Raw genomic sequence first — 22,858 nt, 5'->3', positions numbered from 1 at the left:
ATTGAATAAGACCAGCAACTAGATATTCTAAGTGAGTGAATAATTACTGCAGGCTAATTAGTATGGTCCATTTTCTTCTGCTCTGTGAATCTCTGGGACAGACTGAAAGAGCCATTACCAACCGAGGAACTAATCCAACGCTTCCGTGCCAACGTTGTGATAAGTGCAACAGAGTCTTTTGAAGAAGAGAAGTGGGCTGAGATTTCCATCGGTGCTTTGTGTTTCCAGGTACAGTCTGACTTCAGTAGTACTTTTTTGTTATAAAGCATTCTGACCTGAAAACAGAGCAAATTCTTCGCAAAATTTAGGCCAGGTCTAAACTACAAACTTACATCGGTATAACTATGTTGTTTGGGGTGTGAAAAATCCACCCCCTGGAGCAACCTAGTTATACCAACATAACTCCCGGTATAGATGGTGCTATGTTGATAGGAGAAGACCTCCCGTCAGCATAGCTACCGCTTCTTGTAGAGGTGGATTAACTATGCCAATGGAAGAAGCTCTTCTGTCCATGTAGTCAGGGCCGGCTTTAGCATCTGCGGGGCCCGATGCTGCGGTCCAGGTCTTTGGCAGCATTTCAGTGGCGGGGGGTTCTTCTGTGCCGCGGAAGACACGGAGCGGACTCCCCTGCCACCGAAGCGACCCCCCCCACACACAAACACAAACACCAAGCAATAGGCACAGAGAACATAGGATAAAGAGGAGAATTTAGAAACATTTTATACAAGCCACTGCTGAGATATGGTGATTTCTATGGCTTACAGCCTCATAAGTATCTTGAGACACTGGAGTTGTCATCTTGAGTTGTCTGCATATGTGTGTGAGGGTGTTTTGGGGGTGGGGGAGGGGTTAAGTTGTATTAACCTCCTGTGTCCTTTTCTGGATAGTGCGCTCGATTAAATAACCCACTGCCGATACACCAGCTCTACAGAGTCCTTTTGGTTGGGACATTTAATGGGAGATTGCATTCCCTGATTTTGGTGCATCTCTTCTCCTTATATATAGTTGCAGGAATGGAGATTACGGGCACCTTTGACTCTTGGGCTATGCAAACTGGGTGCAAGCTGTAGCAGTTAACTATAAAAAGATCTTACAGTCCAAACCTTAACAATTTCAGTGTCAATTCACTCAGATTGTCTCTTCCTATTCTTATCAATGTCTCTTTTTGTCTTAGAGAAAATCTTGCCATCTTTTTTTTCTATTATATTTAGGGCTAGCAAAAGAAAATTAAGAAATCAAGGGTCTATTTTTGTTTCATCATTTATTTTAGCATTGAAAGAAAAGATCCTTAAATTCTACCACTGTTATATCAGTTGTAATGTTAGATAATGTTCTAATTAGGCATGGGTGAATCAGCTCTGATGAAACAAGAAGCAACCTGGGCCTACACCCAAAACTTCAGCTTAAATTTTTCTGAGGTTTGAAAAATGTTTCACTTCTGAACTTTAGCAGTTTTCCTGGTTGCTTTCTGGAGTAGTAAAATTAGAGAGGAATACAAACCAAAACTGCAGAGCTGAACTTTGCGGAAGAAGGGCCCAGCATTCAGATCTAGATTAAAACTGGGCAAATGACCTCTACCTTTGTAATGAGCCAAACAATGACTCCAGATCTCAGCAGCCCAGATTTTTAAGGGTATGTCCACACAGCAATGTAAGCTGTGGAGTTTGGGGGCTAGCTCCCACTCATCCCCCTGCCAGTGCACACTGCCCAGGCACTGCTGCACACACTGCTCCGTAGGGGGGTAGGGGGAGCAGAGTAGAGCAGGGGCCAGGCGGCTGTCCTGCAGGGAGTGGGAGTTGCTGCGGAATTTGGGGTCATCCTCCCCCAGCCGTGCTGAGCTGGGAGCCCTGCTTCTCCCCATCCCTGCAGGACAGCTGCTTAGTCCCTGCTGCACTCTCTGGCCTTTGCTCCTGGGCCTCCCTCCCTGGGGCTGCGTGTGCATCCTGGCAGCATGCACCAAAATCTGGCTGTGGACTTGTGACCAGGAAGCAGCTCTCTTTGCAAACCACTGAAAACCCGGCAGTCTCTCTGATAGCATGCTGGCAGACAATGGGTTAACACTGATCTGAGCTGCTGCGCACAGGGTGGTGTGGCTTCCCTTTGCAATAGAGTCCAATAGACTGCACCACAGATTGTCGGCATAGAGAGGACTAAGGAAGTTGCCCCAGAGAACTCTGGGATACATCTAGAGGACTTCCGGGACCCCAGTCAAACTGGGGCCATGTGCACACAGGAAAGCAATAGGGCTCAGAGCCTATGTCCCATCTGAATATGGGTTCGGACTGTCCAGCCCTCCACGGTCCTGGGACCTTAGGTTCAAGCCCTAGGTTAATACAATTGGTGTGTGGATGCAAGGGGGGTTAGTCTTGAGCCCAGGCTCGAGCCTGGGCTTACATTGCTGTGTAATGTCAAGTATCAGAGGGGGTAGCCGTGTTAGTCTGGATCTGTAAAAAGCGTCTGACGAAGTGGGTATTCACCCATGAAAGCTTATGCTCCAATACATCTGTTAGTCTATAAGGTGCCACAGGACTCTTTGTCGCTTATTGCTGTGTAGACACTCTAAGGGGTCAAAGGTTGGTTGGAGGCTGGGCCAGGAGAAAGTTTTGTTGCTAGAGCCCATCTCTTACTGAAATATGGTAGAATGGCTACTCCCCTAGTATTTCCAATCTGGATGAAATCAATGAGTACTAGTCAGTTATGCCTCAGATAAACGAATGAACCTTTTGAGATTCACCAATCCTCATCATTATGATTATTTTGTTAATATTTGTATATAACACCATAGATACACATCATTAATGTAAACTTTATGTACCGGGCCTAACCCAATCCCATGCCTAATACAACATTAACTGCCAAGAAAATACTGCACTATCCGGTTAAGCCAATGGATCAAGTAATTCTTGTGACAGAAATCTGGGTTGCCTTTATGATATTTCGTCAATGAAGAAGCCAAATGTGAGACCTTAGGTAGCGATCCACATATGCGTCAAACGTTGATTTGTTTGACTGGTCCATATCTATACGATATGTATTTGTAGGAAATGTATCACCTGGAACATAGAGGTGGCTCGTTCGCTGTTCTGCTTAATGATGCTGATAAATGTGTGAATAGCAGAAGTGCTGATGCAATGACTAGAGGCTGTCATGAAAATAACTGCCCTTTTCCTGAGCTCAGTGCACTGTAAGAGAAAGAGAGGCAATTGTTTAGCAGCTTGTCTATAGTATGTACCAGAACAAAATATATGACTTGCCTCTGCTTGTCTGAGCCCCTGCTGTTCTTTGCTCAATTAGCTATAACAAATATGAGACACAGCAAATTAAGAAATTTCTTTGTGGGTTAAAACACTGTACAAAGGACAACTTTGACCTGCAGCCAAATCATTTCAGTATTATTATTATTTATTATTTGTACTGCAGTAGTACTCAGGAGTCTATTGTGCTATGGTATTATAAAAACAGAGAACAGAGTTACATTCCACTTTAAAGTAGAGGTTGTCTCAAGCAGCAAAATTTTCAACTGATCTTGATATCAAACACCCCCAAACTTAGGGATATTTGGAGCTGGGGTTTTGGTTCTGGCTGATCTCTAGTTTATGAATAGTATAGCCGAATGATTTTAGAAATTTTAGCCTTTGTCTGCAACTTAAATGGTCTTTTCTAGCCTCTGGTAAATCCTTACTTAGAGTTGATGCAAATACAAATGAAATAATAGGAGGAATTATGTTAATGGTGCTTGATGCCAGTGAAATGGTACCAGAAGGTGCTACTGCACTGAGACAAAGCAAAGCAGAGATAAAAAGTCTCCTTTTTTATCTCTTATTCTTTCTTTTACTCAAATATCGACTATGCTAGAATTCAGCAATGTATTATCTGAAGAATCAGAGCCAAATGTATAGTTTGGATGATTACACTGGAAAGTTTTACTGTCTGCTTTAGATACACCCTAAAGAATCCAAATGACACCCAAATCAGCATATAGAAACATTTACCACATGACTTTTGATTATTTGCCCCATTATCTGTTTGAGTTTTATGCTTAATCTTACAAAACTAAGGAAAATTGCATGAGTCTATGGAAGCTGAAATACTGTAAGAACTGTTGATTACTGTAGTGTTCTGCAAAAGTTTCTGATGCAGTAATTGAGTGGAACTGGCATGTGTCATCTTTATTCTAATCCCCAAAAAAGACAAAAAGAAATTCATAACAGTGTAGTTATAGTTCATCTTAAGAAAATGCAGATTTTGCTTTCCCAACATTCACAAAATACCACTGAAAAGAATGCAAAATGAGGCTAAATCTGTTCATTTCAGTCACAGTGAACAAAGGTGAACCAAATCCTATTATCTTACTTATGGGAGAACTCTTCTGTTCAAATCCTAAAGGCCATACCCAGTTTTTACTCATTCTTCTACCAATCAAACTTTCCCTTTATGTCAATGAGCCAAACAAAATCAGTGGGAACTACAGGTGCTCAGAATGTCTCAGACTTAGCGAAGTGGGAGTTTGCCTGAGTAAAGAGTGAGTAAGAATTGAGTAAGGACTTCAGAATTTGACCCTTTGACTACATAGCTGAGTCAGGTGAATATGATTTAGCCCATTTATATAGTCAAAAGTGTTCAAAAGGGTCTCTGAAATGTTTCAGTTATTAAAATACCATGAAGATCAGAGACTAGTTCTAATATGTTACTGTTTGACTAATATGTAACTGTCTGAGAACCTATTTCTGTTGAAATTTCAGGTTGTAGGTCCATGCAACAGATGCCAAATAATCTGCATAGATCCACAAACTGGACAACGAAACAAAGAATTTCTGCAGACTCTGTCCTCCATCAGAGGTAGAAAGGTCAGTGTTACCCTGTAAAATATCCATGCAGAAAGGTTTAGAGTCTTAATGATGTATATAATGTAGCATCTTTTGCTGGAATATTCAATGTTAAGGTGTAATAATGATCTTCATTTGTCTTGTCTGCAGAAAGATGTTGCATTGAAATCCTAACATGACATAGTTTATTTATGTAAAATGTTCATCTCATTCTTGGTTCATAAATTGTTCATTAATGTACAGGAGATGGAATATGTATTTTTACCAAGATTTGATATGATTATTTATATACCTTCAGCTTTCTTATGTATTTATTTTGGTTATTAGGAACCCAAATGGATTCCTACTAGCCTTTTTTGTTATTCAAGAACAGAGATCTGCAGAAAATAATTGTTAGCCTACACAATGTTTATTACAGAAATATTGCCTTTATTGTGAAAGTCACAAACCTGGAAGGGTGGATCAGAGATGTGAGTATGGTTGAAGAGAAAGCTGATCAAATAGTAAAGAATAGATTTGTGAATATTTGTGAATAAAAGGGCCTGGTATGGTTCATTGTGGTTCCTGAGGTCATGTTGGTCTGGAACTATGAGTATTCAGACAGCTTCTAGGTATCCATGAATCCTAAAAGAACCACAAATTCATCCCATAAATTCATGATTAAGTACTGTTCATTATTCTCCTGTTTATGCAATTTGTTATCCAACCAGGGAGCAAAAGCCATACTATGTGACATAGCTGATTAGTCATACAATATGACTAAAAATAGCGCATAGTCAAAGCTAACAGTTTGTGGAGAAATTATTAATTCGGACTATGCAGCAAACACTTATACAGTATGCTCCCAAATGGCCAAGTAGCACAGAGCACATGGATTTTATCTGGATAATCGGGAATTTGGATATTCTAGAGGCAGGAGCCATTCAGCAGTGGGGTGGCCTCCACACAGCTGCGGGTTCATTCTTCTCCTCTCAGTTCTGGCCAGTGGTCTTTGCTCTGCCCCAAGGTCTCTGCTCTGCTCTGCTCTTCCCCACTCCCTGCATTGCCACAGGACTGACAATACCTGATCCCTGCTGGCACAAGGTGTGAGGGGAGGCTGTGGTCCTGGTGGGCCACAGCAGAGACCACTAGCCAGGACTCTGCTTTGCTCCTCCAGGTTCGCAGCCTTCTCCGCACCTTGCTTGAGCAGGGATCGGGTGTCACCGGCCCTCCGGTGGAGCAGGTAGTCCTCTGCAGCTCCACTGTCAGGGCCCCACTCGCTCACTCACTCCTGTGACAGCAGGGCTGCAGAAAGCTCCCTGCACTGCTGCAGATGCCATTCAGCAGCAGGGTAGCCTCCCCTGCAGCTGGGGCCTATTCTTCCTTGCTGTCCTGGACAGAGTCTCTGCTCTATTAGCCAAACCTCCACATTATCCAACTTGCCTCCTCGCCCCCTAGCCTATGATACATGCTGCGGAGGGCACATATCTCATGCTGGAGCACGGGGAATAGATGTGGATAATGCAGAGGTTCAGATAATAGGGTTTCAGAGAAACAAATTTATTCACTGGAAAAAAATAAAATCACTTTGAACAATTCACTAACCAAACAAGGGGCTATATTTGTAATGAATATTATTTGCAATGAATAGTTCAGTCAGCTCTAAAAGCTAACCAGCCCAGCTCAGAGTAAGATGACTCAAAAAAGATAGGTTGGGGGGATGCAGTTCGAGGCACAATGTACTGCTGATTTGAAAAGGAGCAGGATGTATTCCTAGCTTGTACATACAGATGACAGCATCGTGTGCACTAAGTAGCTGGGCTCCTGGCTATACCATGAAGCCTGAGGACAAGAGCTCCTTAGGGCAACGGTGAGCAGCTGTTGCAGTAACTGGGCCCCTGTACTACGCCCTCTTGAGTACCAAGTAGGAATCCTGCCCTGCTGCATAACAGTTTTGGTGGGGGGAGGTTGACAAGACTCTCCCCACCTCTCAAGTGCCACCCACACTAAACTTGGCCCCTAGTATTTACTCAGTCTCCATTGAGGGAATCCTCTCCAAACTCAAGGAAATTCTCAAGAGACAAGAAAACTGTCCCTGGGACACAAGCTCACAGAAGAGACCAAAATGAAGCGTGTCCTACATACTCCCCACAGCAGTGATAAGCTTCTATTTGCATTTCTGATTTAATCATAATCAAAGGCTGTCTTGATACAAATACCCCTAGAACCAAATAATGCATTAACACATAATTCAAGCAAAGGGAGCAATCTGTTCTTCTTAGAACATAGCATCAGATAAGTGAAATATGGCAAACAGAGAGAGCTGTAAAACATATTGCAGCTATTCACAGAGGGGAAAGAGTTCTGCTCCCCTATTCTTGAACCTTTTGCCATTTGTGGTGGAGAGGGTGGTTCAAATGCCTAAACAACTGAAGATGTGCAACTCCTTTGGTAATTCAGGTGCCACATATCTTCACCATGTTCTTTTCTTCTGAGGTGTTTACTATCTTTTTATTTTTGAGGGTCACAGGAAGATAGCAGTACACAATTATACAAATGCAGTGGAAGAGCCCTGGCAAAGTGTTAGTAGTAAATAATTGTCCATAAGATAGTTATTACAAGTGCAACGAGCAAACAGAGTGAACAGGATTTAAGTTAATAGTTGTTACATGGCGAATCCACACATAATAAATAAATAAATGCACTGGTTTTGCAGCTTGGGTAGCCAAGTTATTAAAGGCAATGTTGTGTAGAAACTTTAGCATTGTAGAAATAAGCTTCATTATGACTTAACTGGCATCACAGAGACTTGGTGGGATAAGTCTCATGACTGGAATACAAGGGGTACAGCTTGTTCAGGAAGGAAAAGCAAAGAAAAAAGGGAAGAGGTGTTGCATTATACATCTAGAATATATACACTTGTACTGAGGTCCAGAAGGAAATAATGGAAAGTGTCTGGATATAAGATAAAAAGGGGGGTGGAAATAAGGGTGGTGTCATGGTTAGGGGTATCCTGAAAATCACCAAATCAGGAAGAGAAAGTGAATCAGGCATTTCTAGAACAAATGACAGAAATATCCAAAACACAAGATCTTGTAGTAATGAAGGACTTTAACTACCCAGATAGCTGTTGGAAAAGTAATATGGCAAAACAAAATTTCCAGTAAATTCTTGGAATACACCGGGGACAACCTTTGGTTTCAGAAAGTGAGGAAGTAACCAGGGGGCAGCCATTTTGATTCTGATTAAAAGTGAGGAAATTGATTGTGAATGTGAAGGTGGAAAGCGATTTGGGTGCAAGGGATCATGAAATGATACGTTTCATGGTTCCGAGGAAAGGAAGGCATCAGAGCAGCAGAATAAGAAAAATTGACTTCAAAAAAGCAGACTTTAACAAACTCAGAGAACTGCTAAGTAAGGTCCCATGGGAAGAAAATCTAAGGGAAAAAGGAGTTGAGGAGAACTGGCAGTTTTTCAGAGAGACAAAATGAAAGGCGCAACACAAACTATCCCCACGAGAAGGAGAGATAGGAAGAATAGTAAGAGGCCAATATGGCTCCATGAGGAGCTCTTTAATCTGAAAATCAAAAAGGAATCCTACAAAAAGTGGAAACATGGACAAATTGCTAAAGAGTACAAAAGAATAGCACGATCATGTAGGGACTGAATCAGAAAGGCTAAGGCACAAAATCAGTTACACATAGCACGTGACATAAAAGGCAATAAGAAGAGGACAAAGAGGACCCAGGGAATTTATAGACCAATCAGCCTAACTTTGATACCTGGAAAGATACTGGAAGAAATTATTAAACAATCAATTTGTAATCAGATAGACAATATTAGGGTTATAAGGAATAGTCAGCATGGATTTGTCAAGAACAAGTCATTCCAAATCAACCTCATTTCCTTCTTTGACAGAAATACTGGCCTAGTGGATGGATGGGGAGGTGGAGCAGTACACATGATATATCTTGATTTTTAGTAAGGCTTTTGACACAGTCCCATATGACATTCTCATAAGCAAATTAGGGAAATATGGTCTAGAAGAAATTACTATAATGTGAGTGTGCAACTGGTTGAAAGACCATACTCAAAGAGTAGTTATCAATGGTTCACTGTCAAACTGGGAGGGTGTATAAAGTGGGGTCCTGTAGGAGTCAATCCTGGGTCCATTACTAGTCAATATTTCTATTAATGACATGGATAATGGAGTGGAGAGTGTGCTTATAAAATTTGAGGTTGACACCAAGCTGGGAGTGGTTATAAGCACTATTGAGGACAGGATTAGAATTCAAAACAACCTTGACAAATTAGAAAATTGTTCTGAAATCAACAAGTTGAACTTCAATAAAGACAAGTGAAAAATATTACATTTAGGAAGGAAAAATCGAATGTACAACTACAGAATGGAGATAGGTGGTAGTACTACTGGAAAGGATCTTGCAGGTTATAGTGGATCTCAAACTGAATATGACTCAACAATGTGATGCAGTGGCAAAATAGGCTAATATCATTATGGGGTGTATCAACACGAGTGTCATATGTAAGCCAGGGAGGTAATTTTCCCACTCTACTCAGCACTGGTGTGGCCACAGCTGAAGTCCCGTGTCCAGTTCTGGGCACCACACTTCAGGAAGATGTGGATAAATTGGAGAGAGTCTAGAGGATAGCAATAAAAATGATCAATGTTTTATAAAACCTGACATCTGAGAAAAGGGTTACAAAAATGGGTGTTTTTAATCCTGAGAAAAGAAGACTGAGTGTTTGCAGTATTGTTGTAGCCATGTTGGACCCAGGTAATTAGAAAGGAAAGGTGAGTGATGCAACATATTTTATTGGATCAACTCCTGTTGGTGAAACAGAAGAAGTTTTTGAGCTATATAGAGGTCTTCTTCAGGTCACTGGGGGACCAGAAAACCATCTTCAAATATATTAAGAGCTGTTATAAAGAGGATGGTGATCCGTTATTCTCCATGTACACCGAAGGTAGGACAAGAAGTAATGGTCTTAATCTGCAGCAACGGAGATTTAGGTTAGATATTAGGAAAAGTTTTCTAACTGTAAGGGTAATTGAACTCTGGAATAGGCTTCCAAGGGAGGTTGTGGAATCCCCATAATTGGAAGTTTTTAACAATGGTCTAGATTTACGTGGCCCCTCATTGCAGGGAGTTGGACTTGATAACCTGTCAAGCTACCTTGCAGTCCTACATTACTATGATTCTATGATATCAGATTCCACATGTTTAATAAAAAAGCGAAGTATCAAAATATATTGGTCATTTGCCCCATGTTTCACATTACAGTAAAAGCTTTGTTATCCGGCATGTTGGGAGAATGGGGGGGGGGGGGGGGTTTGACGGTAAGTCAAAAATTCTGGTTAACTAAGAGGGAGGGTGTTTGGGTACGGGAGGGGGCTCAGGGCTGGGGGTTGGGGTGTGGGAGGCGGTGCAGGGCACAGGTTCTGGGAGGGAGTTTGGGTATGGGAGGGGGCTTGAGACAGGGTTGGGGTGCAGGAGGAGTTTTGGGGTGCTAGATCCAGGCGGCGCCTCCCTTGAGCAGCTCCCCGCAAGTGGCGACATTTCCCTGCTGCTCCTAGGCGGAGGTGCTGCCAGGCAGCTCCATGCGGTGCCTCTGCCCGTAGGCGCCACTCCCGCAGCTCCCATTGGCTGTGGTTCCTGGCCAATGGGAGCTGCAGAGCCAGTGCTCAGGGTGGGGCAGAGGCAGTGCATGGAGCCCCTATGTCCGTTCCTCCACCTAGGAGCAGCAGGGACATGTCACCACTTGCGGGAGCCATGCGAAGCCAGGTAGGGAGTCTGTTGGCCCCGCATCATCCGAACACCTGGCAACCCTACAGAAGATAAGAAATGCCAGTTTATAGAGCTTTCCGGTTGATAAAGTGCCAGATAACACAGCTTTTACTGTAGTAAGTTTTTCATGATAAAAATATACCAAAATTTAGCAACTTAGTTGCCCTACAGTAGAACTCTGCCATTGAGCTATAATAGTAAGTTAAATTAGAGTAAGAAATACAAAGATAGTCAAATGTTTATAGCTGAAATAGTATTTTTGCCTGATTTTTCAGAGATGCAAAGCATCAGGAGCTCCAGTTGAAGACCATGGGGTCTACAGGTGCCTAGCACTGCTGGAAATCAGGCCCATTAATTTTAACTAGTGACACACAGATTGTTGTTGATAACCTAACATAAACCAGAGCAATGCAGCCTATCCAACTGCATTTATTTATTAAAACTTTGATAATGTTGTTTGAATCAACATTCAAAGACACCTGCAAAGGAAACCTGATGACTACTACCATCAATTTTAAAACAGCATTAGTTAAGAATTCCATCTAACTTTTGTGGCCGAGTTAAAAAAAATTAACTCTCCTTATGTGACAGAACTCTGTGATGCTGGAGGTTCCTAGGTGTATGTTCTGTAATAGAGTAGAAAAGACTAGACAAGCATATAAATCAAACATAAGTCAAAATACCCACTAACTCTACCTAGGGCGCTGCCCTATGTGAAATGTATGCAGTGCATTTCCTGGGTGTCTTTGCATTAATGTTGTACTGCGTTTGCTGCAGTGGAGGGCCCCGCTGCAGATGCAGATCACCTTGTAAGACTGGCTTGTTGTTCAGTTACCAGAATTAGTCATACTGTTGCAAACCCCATTATGCACTAGTGCAGTGTATTGATATTGCCAGTTTGTTCTGATATAACTACTGTTCACGGATATAACTACACCAAGCCAAATTTCCCTACTATGCATTTACTCACTAAGGGTGTGGTCCTGCAAGATGCCAAGTTTCCCCTGGGCCTGCAGAGCCTTCTTTACTCCCAGGGATGTCAGCATGAATTAGGAGTGCTCATCGTCTTCCAGAATTAGACTCCAGCTTACACAAACTTTGCTAGAGTTAGACAATGACTTCTCTTATCTGATGAATCGTTATCACCATCACCATCTTAATGATACAGTGCTTTACACTATGCTAGTGCCTTTCATTCCAAAGATCTGAAACACTCCTACAAACATTAATTACTGTACTTAAACTTTGCAACACACTAGTGAGTTAGTGAATTGTTTATTATAACCATTTGCTACATATTGGTAAAATGTGGCCCACAGTGTGAGAGTTTAATTAATCAACTGATAGACAGCAATCCTCTTGGCGATCCAGTAATGGAATCAAGGAGTGCTAACTCTCAGCCCTCTGAATTAAGTTCTAATATGCAGAGCCTTTAATGTGATGGTTACGGGTTAAAGCAAGGCTATATTCTCATCAAGTTATAATCTAAACTAAGTAGAAAATGAAGAGAAGTATTTTAAGAAGAAAGTCTTTTCTGTCCACCTCTTTGTCAGCCCTAGCACCTCAGGCTTTTGTCTTGTGGAGAATCAGACCCAATATATTTATAAGTGAATAAGAAGTATGCATTGCATGGACCCATTTATGTGGTATATATAATTGAAATGACACTTAGGAATGGCAGTACTTTATATCTATCACCCAAAGGGAAGATAAGGACAGTCCTATGAGGATAAGTGTATTGCACTCAGATGCCTGCTGTTATGTATTGTGCTTTTACCACACAAGTGGTTTGACAGTTTTCTCCCCTATGGTGATTAAGAGCAATGGGAAACTAATGTTACTCCTCCCTTGCTGAGATCAGAAGTATATAAAGCCACAGACCTCACAGCTCAGCACTCTCTGCTTCATTCTTGGATTGCACTGGAGAGGTGGTATGCAGAATAAAATGCCCTTGAAGTCAGAAAGGGGTAGGCACACAGAGAGATTAAGTGGTTCATAACTCTGCAAACTATAATCTCAGGGACTGAAAGCCTCATTTTTTAAATAGTGAAATGTTAAAAGGACAAAATCCTAGTTTTTGTGGTCTTCGAAGTAAAATTGGCTTGGCATGGAAATCTTTTTAGGAAGGCTTGTTTTGCTATTCATTGTCAAAAATATTGCTGATCTAATAATTCAATAAAAATGGTAAATTTGCTTCAGTGATATTAAACACTTTCGTTTACTTTTAGTTAGCACACAGTACTCATCCAAATACGTATTTGCACGACTATTTACACACAGCCATCTTGAAAGCTCTTTGGAAGTCATCCAATTAGGGAGCAAAAAAAATAATAATAATGTCACTTAGGTGGCTGATCAAGCAGCAAATTTTGAATTGTGACTATTTGAAATAGTGTTTGAGCAATCCAAAATTCTGAAATATGTTCACATATACAATTTGTTTAATAATTTCAACTAATTAACAAATTTATCAATATCAAAGTTGGGTCTGAAATCATTCAGAAAAATAAATTTTAAAAAAGATAAATTAAATTGTACACTGTGAATAATTTGTCCAATTCTATTCTAGAAGTAAACCAAGAAGTCAATACAATAAAATGTACACAGAAATATATTTGTATTATAAATAGTAGAGTATGTTTATTTAGAATGAGTTATGAAATTTGTGTGAAATGTGTTGCATTGTAACCTAATATTTTATTCATTTTACAATATTATGTTTCTGTTTACCTGATTTTTGAAAGTAATACAATTAAGGCACAATATTAGCTTTGCATTATGTTATGGGGAAAGAAACCAGTTCCCAGTAGGTTAACTACAAGGCTGAAAACAAATAATCGATGCCCATGAAGAAAGCAGTTTATTGCCAAGAAAAAGCAAAGTGGGAGTAAATCATTTAATGCAATAGAAGATTTTTAAATAAACCAGACAGTAATATTTAAATTTTAATGTTATGGCTGATCTGGATCATATCTTGGTAGCTATAGTTTTTGAAAAGCATCTTGATACATCATTATTATCTTAATGGTTTTCAGAATTTCTGTACAGCACTGATTCTCAAATATGTTACCATTGTACCACACTTGAAATAGCAGTGCAAATTAACTCAGGCCTCACCTTCACATGTGATAGAGACAATATTCACATACATCAATTATTCACTAAATAGCAAATCATTGAGAGTGAAGGAGGAAAGACACCACTGGTGCTGGCACTGCACTGGCCCCTGGTGGCAAGGAGGAATCATTTATGATAAACACTGGTCAGTCCTGGCAGCCCTGCTGGATGTCTGAGATCCCAGCGAGTCTGTGGAAACACATATAAGGAGTTAAAAAGAAAATCCCATGCAGTTTTTCTTATTTTCAAGATTGTAAATTAAAAACTGAGACAAGTGTTTCAGGCCCACTGAGACACTCTCCAGGCCCCTACTGTTTAGTATTCACCTTGCCTAAAAGGAGAAGACCTCTGCATTGAGTCATGCTCACTAATTCTGCATTAAGACTTAAAATTATTGTCTATTTCCATGTTACCTTCCTTGCATAGGACAAGAAAGGTGTCAAGCATACTTTTCTAAACTCAGCTACTACGGGGTTCTTATTTACAAAAGACCCATTTACTTAACAAATATTTAATTAACCTGAATAGGTTTGCTTTATTTCTCAATTTCAGTTACTTTATTTGAATTCTGACAACAGAGCTACTCAGAAAATGGAGAGGGGGGGTTCATGGGAAATTATAACTTTTTGTCAAAAGGCTCAACCTGAATTTTTTACAGTTTTCAGAAATTGAAAACTGAAAAAAAATTGCCTGTGGACTGCCAGAAAGAACAAAATTGATCAAAATCTGCAATAAAGAAGGAAACACTTCAGTTTTCAGCTGAAATTTTTCTGTTTTCAGGTTTCTGTTTTTCTAATGAAAAAATCAAAAATTTTGAGTCAAGCAGACACTTTATGTTAAGATTTTCATTTAGTTTAAACCTCAATTTTCACTTTAAAAAAAGGTTTAATGCATAAGTGACAATTTTCTTCATCTAAAACTATTCTAAGGATCTGGGAATATTTTTCAAGATAGCAAGACTGATAGCAAGACTTTTCCTGCACATTTTTAAAATTACCAGCAGTTAGGAAACAAAAGCATGTTGGGGAAAACACATCCTGAATCACCTCAGTAGTGATCAGTTTATTTAACATAACATTTAAAAAATACATCCAAACATCCGTTGCAGTCAACAGGACAATTCATATGCTTAAATTAAGCATGTGGTCAGTACTTTGCCAGACTGGGGCCAGACTGCTCATCACCTTAGAGCAGTGGTCCCCAACCTTTTTCGTCTGGCAGGCACCAGACGACGCACCACCGGGGACCGTGGCGGTGGACGAGCATCCGCCAAATGCCACCAACAAGCGGCAACGTGAATAGGCGTCGCCACCGAAATGCTGCCGAAAATTGGCGGCATTTCAGCGGCGCCGCCTCTGGATGACGCTGCTTCTCAGCGGCATTTCGGCGGATGCTCGTCTGCTGGCCAGTACACGGGCACACTTAGACGCTGCGGCGGGCGCCATGGCGGGCACCGCGTTGGGGACCCCTGCCTCAGAGAATCAAAACTGCAGCGCATAAGATAGATGAAAGGTCAAGGAGTAAGGCTAAGTTTTTGTCATGGATATTTTTAGTAAAAGTCATGGACAGGTGATGGGCATTAAACAAAAATTCACAGAAGACTATGACCCATCCCTAACTTTTACTAAAAATATCCCTGACAAAATGGGGAGGCGGGTTCAGCATCCACTGCTGCTGGGGCTCGCAGGGCCGCCCGCCATGGCTGGGCAGCTGTCGGGAGTCCCCTGCTGCCCATTGCGGCTGGGCAGCTGTAGGGGGCCCCCATCACTGTGGGGGCTGGGAGCAGACGGGGCTGGGGGCAGAAAATGTCATGGAGGTCAATGGAAGTCATGGATTCTGTGACTTCTGTGACCTCCGTGACATAATCGTAGCCTTATCAATGAGTGAAGCAGCTGTGCAATATTGTTTATCTCCATTGTTCAGTATTCACATGTATCACAGAGATATGTATATAAATATTTCTAATATTTATCTTTTGGATGGCTTCACAGCTAATGACAGACACCAAGCTACAGCGTTACTAATCAACACAATTCAAAATAGTTTCAGTAAAATTTACCAAAATATTCATGAAAACAAATGAAGGGAACATTCACAAAGGCTAATCAGAACAAAGTTCTATTAACAAAGCAAATAATGCATGGTAGGAGATGCAAAGCTTTGCTTCACTGTTTGAACATATGTGCATCCTTACTCTGTTTAGGCTGTGGAAATTGATCTCAGAAATACATTAAATATATTTCTCAGAAAGCCAGAATGCTAATTAGATTACCAAGTTGTAAAGGAGTGTAAATTAAATAGGTAAACTAAGGGACTGGTGATGAAATATTCTTTTATTTATTCAGTTACTTTCTAGGTCTGCATCTTGAATAACCTGACATTGACTCTCGGTTACCAGTCTGTTGTATTTAATTAATGAAAACCTATTTAATAATATAGAGTTGGTAGTTTTGTCCTTATAGCAACATTGTTCTTATAAACATTCTCTTTGTCATGATATCTGCTGGAGATTTGACAGTTGTGGATTTGGCATACACTGATTATTTTTTCTTGTTCTTCAGACAAACTTTGGCATATATCTGATGAACCAGTCCTTGTGCTCATCCCTTCCAAATATCTTGTCAGTGGGATCTCAAGTATTTCCAGTGTTGAAGGAAGATAAAGAAATTCAAAGTCCTCTATCCAATGAAGAAAAAACTTCAGGATAGCGTCTTTGGCTGGACAATGCATAATTAAGGCTCTTTAACAAACACATTACATGTATTTAAAAAATCTGGTAATTATTAAAAAAAATTCTATGGATTTGCTTCTGATTTTATTCTACTCAAATTATTTTTTTGTTTGATGAAGATGTTAGAATCCTCAGTCTTTACATAACCAGTAATTACACACCACCTACTCTTTTTTAAACCCTCCCATGAATATGTTGCATCAGTCCTAACAACTCACTTAACTCAGCTGCTTCAAGATGTAACAGGTTTGGGCAAGATTTATTGCAGGATGGATGACTCCAATATTGAGTTTAATGTTGTTGTCATAAAAAAAATCTTAATGATGGGAAGGTCTGCTCTTTCCTGACCCCCAAAGGAGTCCAACAATTTGTGATATTTTCTTCAAGGATGCTCTCATCCTTTTAGTGGATCTGAAGTCCGATTACTGAGATTAGGCTGGTTGTTCAGTCTATTGCATTATGGTAGGTGAAATTCCAGCCCTATTGAAGTCAATGTCAGAATTTCCACTTCGTAAGCTATGGGGTTTCCCTGGGTTAACGTTGGCACAGGCTGACCTGCGGCAACCCTTGGTTATTTCAAATTTGAATAGAGCCCGAGAGCACAACAGTAGGTCTGCTGAGAATCGTATGTCAAACAGTCAATCTGAAACAGGAATTATTAACATAGAGTCATAGAGTTTAAGGCTAGATCATCTGGTCTCCTGAACATCAGAGGCCACCAACACCAGCCAGGACCCACACACTAAACCCAACAGCTAAAATTAGGTCAAAGTATTACAGCCCACAGGAAACCAAACTGTTATGTGAATAGAGAGAGACCAAGGGGTATGAATGTCTGAGGCCGCTGCAATGACAAGGAATTGATTGAGATATACTCAGATATACCAAGTGACCCCCACCCTGTGCTTCAGAGGAAGATAAACACCCCCATCCCACCCCACCCCCGCCCCAAGATCACTGACAATCTGACTTTGAGGAAAATCACTTCCCAAACCAACATATGGTGATCAATTAGATCCTGAGCATGTAAGCAAGAACTAGTCAGCTAAGCGTGTGTGTGTGAGAGAGAGAGAGAGAGAGAATGCTTGGTACCACCACAGAGCACTGGTTCTCCCCATCAAGTGTCCCATCTCCAGCTGTGGCTTTCTCTGATGTTTCAGAGGATTTAAGAACAAAAGACATAGGCCTGGGGGTCCTTTATAGTTTATCAGGCTCTGCCCATTACCATCACAAGCAACCCCATCATATAACCCCTCTCTGAAATGTCTCCAGCTGTCTCTTAAAACTAATTAAGTTGCTTGCTCTCTTGATTCCTATTGGGAGGCTGTTCCAGAACCTCACTTCTCTGAAGGTTAGAAGTTTTCTAATTTCCAGCCTGAATTTGTTCATGGACAGTTCATACCCATGTGTTCTTTTGCCAACTTTCTCCTTTAGTTTAAATAGCTCTTCGTCCTCCCTACTGTGCACCCCCTGATATATTTATAGAGAATAATCACATCCGCCTTTAGCCTTCTTTTTGCTAGACAAAACAACCCAAGCTCTTCCAGTCTCTTCTCATAAGACAGGCCCTCCATTCCCCTGAGCTCCTAGTAGCTCTTCTCTGCAACTCTTCCAGTTTGAATTAATCTTTCTGGAATGGAGGTGACCAGAATTGTACACAGTATTCCAAATGAGGTCTTACCAGTGCCTTGTACAATGGCATTAATATTTGTCTATCTCTACTGGAATTTCCTTGCTCGATACATCCTAGGATCACATTTGCCTTTTTTTTTTTTTTTTTGCTGCTGCATCACATTGGTAGCTCATAGACATCCTGTGATTGACCAATACACCCAGGACTCTCTCCTCCTCTGCCGCTTCCAACTGATGAGCCATATCCGAGTCTGATCTGGGGATTTGTAGCAAATCTCTAACACTATCCCAATAAAATCTCTTCTACAATCCTTCCCTAAAGTGATGTTGAGGCAAACAGATTCTGTTTTGTCCAAGGTATCACTTAGTATTTATTTACCATTTACTGGGGTGACATTCCCCAGGGTACAATCTGGATTGATGGACAGCTGTGTCCCCCCAATCACCAACCTGGGGTGGCTTTTATGCTGCTTTGTTAAGAACTACCACTCCTGGTCTGTTCACACAGAGCCTCCAGCAAGCAAAATCACTCCCAACTGAAATATGAGTGCTTCTAGCCTGCCACTCCTGAATTATATTGCAGAGCAACACCAGCAAACTTCCAGTCACAGACTTGTCCCCAGGAATGTGCATCTTGTACCGCCTGGCTCTTTCCTTCTGGACAATACAAGCTCATAGAAAGTCCATCATTTTATTAAAAGAAAATGATATGCATAAAACCTGTTAGCTAAAATGGAGATTGCCAAACAATTACATCTAAACACACACTGGTTTAGCTAAAACAATAAAACAAGTTTATTAACTACAGAAATATTTTAAGTGATTACAAGTAATGAAGCATAAAAGTCAGAATTGGTTACAAAGAAATAAAAGGTAAAACGCAAACTAATACCTAACTTAACAAGGTAAATGAATTCAAAAAGCAAAGGTTTTTTTCACCACATGCTTTTACCGGCTGAATGCCTTCAGTCAGGACTACTCCCCCAGTTCAGTGTTCCTTTAGGTATCATTAATGCCATGAGAAGAGAGGTGATTTGGGGGCCTTTGTACCTCATTTTTATCTTTTCCTCCTCTTTGAGAATCATCTCCAGCTGGGGTTCAGGTGACAGTAAGTCTGTTTCTTTGCTGAGATGTAGACGTCTCACTCACAACATTCTTCCTGCCAAAGACTGGCTGTTTAACCAGGTGACAGTTCATTTGATTATGTTTACACCTGGGTGAGGTGTTGGCTAGCCTTTTGTCTCTGTGTAACTGGTCTGAAGCTGTTTTCCCAGACGTGGAACATGCCTTATGCGTTAGAATGTCATAATTTTACATACAGTGTTGCCTCACAGATTTTACCGGGACAATAATGCTCAGCAGATTGAGTTTTCAAATGATATCTCAAAAGGCATACTTTGTACAAAATGTATCATAGCCTTGTAAAAATGGTTATCATAAGAGTACAGACTGTCACAACCACTTCATTAATGTGCAATTCTATCCCACCGCCTTTACCTTTATTTCTCTCTCTCCTAAACAGCTCATACACATCAATATCTATATTCCAGTCAGGAGTGCTATTCCACCATGTTTCAGTAATCCCTATAATATCTGGTTTGACCTCCTGCATCAGTAGTTCAGTTCTTCCATTTTATTGCCCAGGCATCTTGCATTTGTGACAAGTTGTTTCCCTCAGATGAGTTTTCTAGATGAATTAGATATAGTCCTTTCACCGCCCTGACTACTACTCCAATCAATATTGTGCTTTCTTTCTCCTTGCAGTCCATACCCTTACCAGGTGATGTTCCATTATCCCTTACTATTTCTTCATTTAGCTAGTTTTAATTCTGGGTCTTGAAGCCAGGCATGAATATTTCAGGAGTTTCTTCCAACCTTCTCCCTTTATATTTCTGAGCTGAAAACCTTTTTTATCAGTTCTGCCAGCCTTGATCCCAAAAGATTAATGCCTCAGGTACACAAGTGAAGTCCACTTGTCAAAAAAGTCATCTTTCTGTGAAGACCACCCAATGGTTGATTATCCAAAAACCTTCCTTGTAGCACGAGTCCTTGAGCCATCTGTTCATCTTCATTATTTTGTCATGCTTTCACCCTCCTTCTCTAGGGACCAGCTGTATTCCCCTGAAGATCTTGAGTTGTCTGTACCACCTCCTCTTTTCTAGCACATTATACCTTTAAATTCCCATCTGAATTCCATCATTGTGTCTAGCTCCATCTCTAATCCTTGGATCTTTTCTGCCCTGAGCTCTATCATGTGTCTAGCATGCATAAGTAGCTTCCATCAGATATCCATTCAAGGATGATATATCTCCCGCAGCTTCTGCATCCCACCGTCTATTTTGTCTCCTCTCCTCCATTGGTCACTTCTAGTGCTGCCTCAGTAGCCATCATTGTCTTCTCTTCCTAATCCCTACTCCTAGAGAAAGAGAGGATGACCCCTGTGATGGGATGCCCCCCTTCTGGGGTACCACTGAGCCCACCTGTTCCACCAGTCTGGGCTCCCTTACACTGCCCTGCTGAGCCAGGCCTCCTCTAGCACACACACAGGTAGGGACACACCCAGATGCAGAAAGACACAGACACCGAAATCAGTACTGCATGGGAAAGTTTTTGGCTACGGAATTGCCCAGCACTCAAGTGCATACCCTCTCTGGAGTGTAAACCCAAAACTGTATTGTTTTGCACTGCACAGAGAACTGTACAGCGTAAGCTAATTGAAATTCGCCTTCTCCCTCAAAGTGGAGGAAGATATGCACAGCTTTTTGTCCCCCTCCCCCAGTAATGAATTCCACAAACTGGGTTTAGAGAAAACAAAAACAAGTTTATTAACTACACAAGATAGATTTTAAGTGATTATAAGGGATAGCAAACAGATCAAAGCACATTACTGAACAAATAAAACAAGCACCCAAACTAAGATTAATACATTAAAAAGACTGGTTACAAGTAGTAATTTCTCACCCTAAGTGTTGTTTTAGGCACTTCTTTCACAGGCCAGACACCTTTTCCAGCTTGGGTTCAGTCCTTCTCTCCCCCTTTCTCTTTGTTTCGTAAATGTTTCCAGCAGTCATCCTGGGTGGGGAGTCACTGAAGAATGAACCAAAATGAACTCACTTTCCTGCCTTAAATAGGATTTACATATGTCAGGAATCCTTTGTTTCCCAGTTTGATCCTCACCCCCCTATTAGTGGAAAAATACTAGTAGTCCAAGATGGAATCCAGTACCAGGTGACATGATCACATGACCTTGCAGTGTCAAAGCAGCCATGAGTCAAGGTTGTTTGCAGCATCCCAGGAAACATCTCAGGAAGGTGGAAGATTAACATCTTCAAAGTCCTATTGTTCCCCCTAATGGCCCTGTCTGGTGGGTGTTCTCCAGGTGTAAACCCACTTGTAATTGATACATAGTCAATATTCCTAACTTCAGATACAGAAATGATACATGCATACAAATAAGATAATCACATTCAGTAAATCATAACCTTTCCAATGATACCTCACGTGACCCATCATGTATAAAACATAGCTTAGTTAGCCATATTCATATTGTAACACATCTCTATGAAGAATATGGGGGGTAATGTCACAACCCTCCACCCTGGCCCTCAAACTCCCACTGAAACTGCTAGCCAGTCTTTGCTCCAATGTTCGCTATTGACTGGCTTGTAAACTTAGCCAAACTAGATCATCACTACCCCCTTGTTAAGCAACATTAGCAAACACAGGATCAAGTCAGGACATAAAATTACCATTCTCCTCTCAGGCCAAACTCCCACACTAACTCCACTGTTAGTTGCTAGCTGTTCAATGCCTTGCACAGAATCCGATGTATTGGAGAGAGGGAATGTATCCAAACCACTGTACATTTGAAAAGTTCAGGAGGGCTCTTATTCTTTTAAAGAACTGGTTTTCCATCCATAGCCCTACAGTTCAGTCTGAAATGGCTGTAATAAATCTCTAAATAGTAAGCTTTGTGATGGAAATTAGGAAAGACATTATCTATTTCTTACATGTAGGAACTGCCCTAATTTTCAGAAAAAAAAGAGGTGTTTTATGTTTATCGAAACTGTCATTTTTGCTAGAAATGCATAATATTTAACAACCATAATATCGTACCTAAATATTTACTTTGAATACCATGGTATGTGTGTATGTATTAGCTAATTAGCTGATGCTTGTAACAAGCAGGTATTTGGGATTATTGAAACGCAGTTTCCTGATATCTAAATCTTTAATTTTTTCATTCTTTTAATTATCTGTCATAAAAAATATTGTTTTATTGGCTACAATGTCAGTGCTGTTCTGGCAGATTCCATGTGAGAAGACCAGCTGTATTTTGGCCTTCAGATGATCTCTGGCACCTTTTTCTGCTTGCCCTTACCTTTCCAATATGTTGTTTGTTTAAAATGGCACAAAAATTAGAAAAGGAAATAGTCTCACTTTCACATGTTGTTGGATATACAACAGAATAAGTCACTTTAGTACAAAATAGCTTGACAACTGGTGGTTGTGAATAGCTTTAGTACAATGTAAGATAACTAAGGATGAGAGAATTTGAACTTTAAAAAAGTCATTCTTCGTCACTTTGACCTATTATTTACAATGCCATTATGCTTTATCTGTCCTGTGGTTTAGTAATATTAGAACAACAATCATTTTGTAATTTAACAGAAACTTTCCCTGATATATGAACATATTCAACAGCATAACTGTGCATTTCGCAGAAGGTGTATCCTTGTGCTATGATGACAGAAAATTCTACACTG

At 40.7% G+C, this 22,858-nt stretch overlaps 1 protein-coding gene across 8 annotated transcripts in view; it reads left to right on the top strand.

Annotated features, from left to right (window-relative positions):
- Window positions 1–16,542, top strand: part of MOCOS (molybdenum cofactor sulfurase) — a 375,701-nt gene extending 359,159 nt beyond the window's left edge. For all 8 annotated transcript variants that reach the window (XM_008169331.4, XM_065584014.1, XM_065584013.1 and 5 more), the window contains 3 exons: window positions 102–228; window positions 4,743–4,847; window positions 16,291–16,542. In XM_008169331.4, the coding sequence (XP_008167553.2) occupies window positions 102–228; window positions 4,743–4,847; window positions 16,291–16,437 (379 nt within the window). In that variant the 3' untranslated portion in view covers window positions 16,438–16,542. The remainder of the gene's footprint in view (window positions 1–101; window positions 229–4,742; window positions 4,848–16,290) is intronic.
- Window positions 16,543–22,858: the final 6,316 nt, after the last annotated feature.

Source organism: Chrysemys picta, chromosome 2, assembly GCF_011386835.1.
Source record: "Chrysemys picta bellii isolate R12L10 chromosome 2, ASM1138683v2, whole genome shotgun sequence".
NCBI lineage: Eukaryota > Metazoa > Chordata > Testudines > Emydidae > Chrysemys > Chrysemys picta.
Note: the sequence above shows the minus strand (reverse complement) of the source record. Positions and strands in the feature narration are given on the sequence as shown.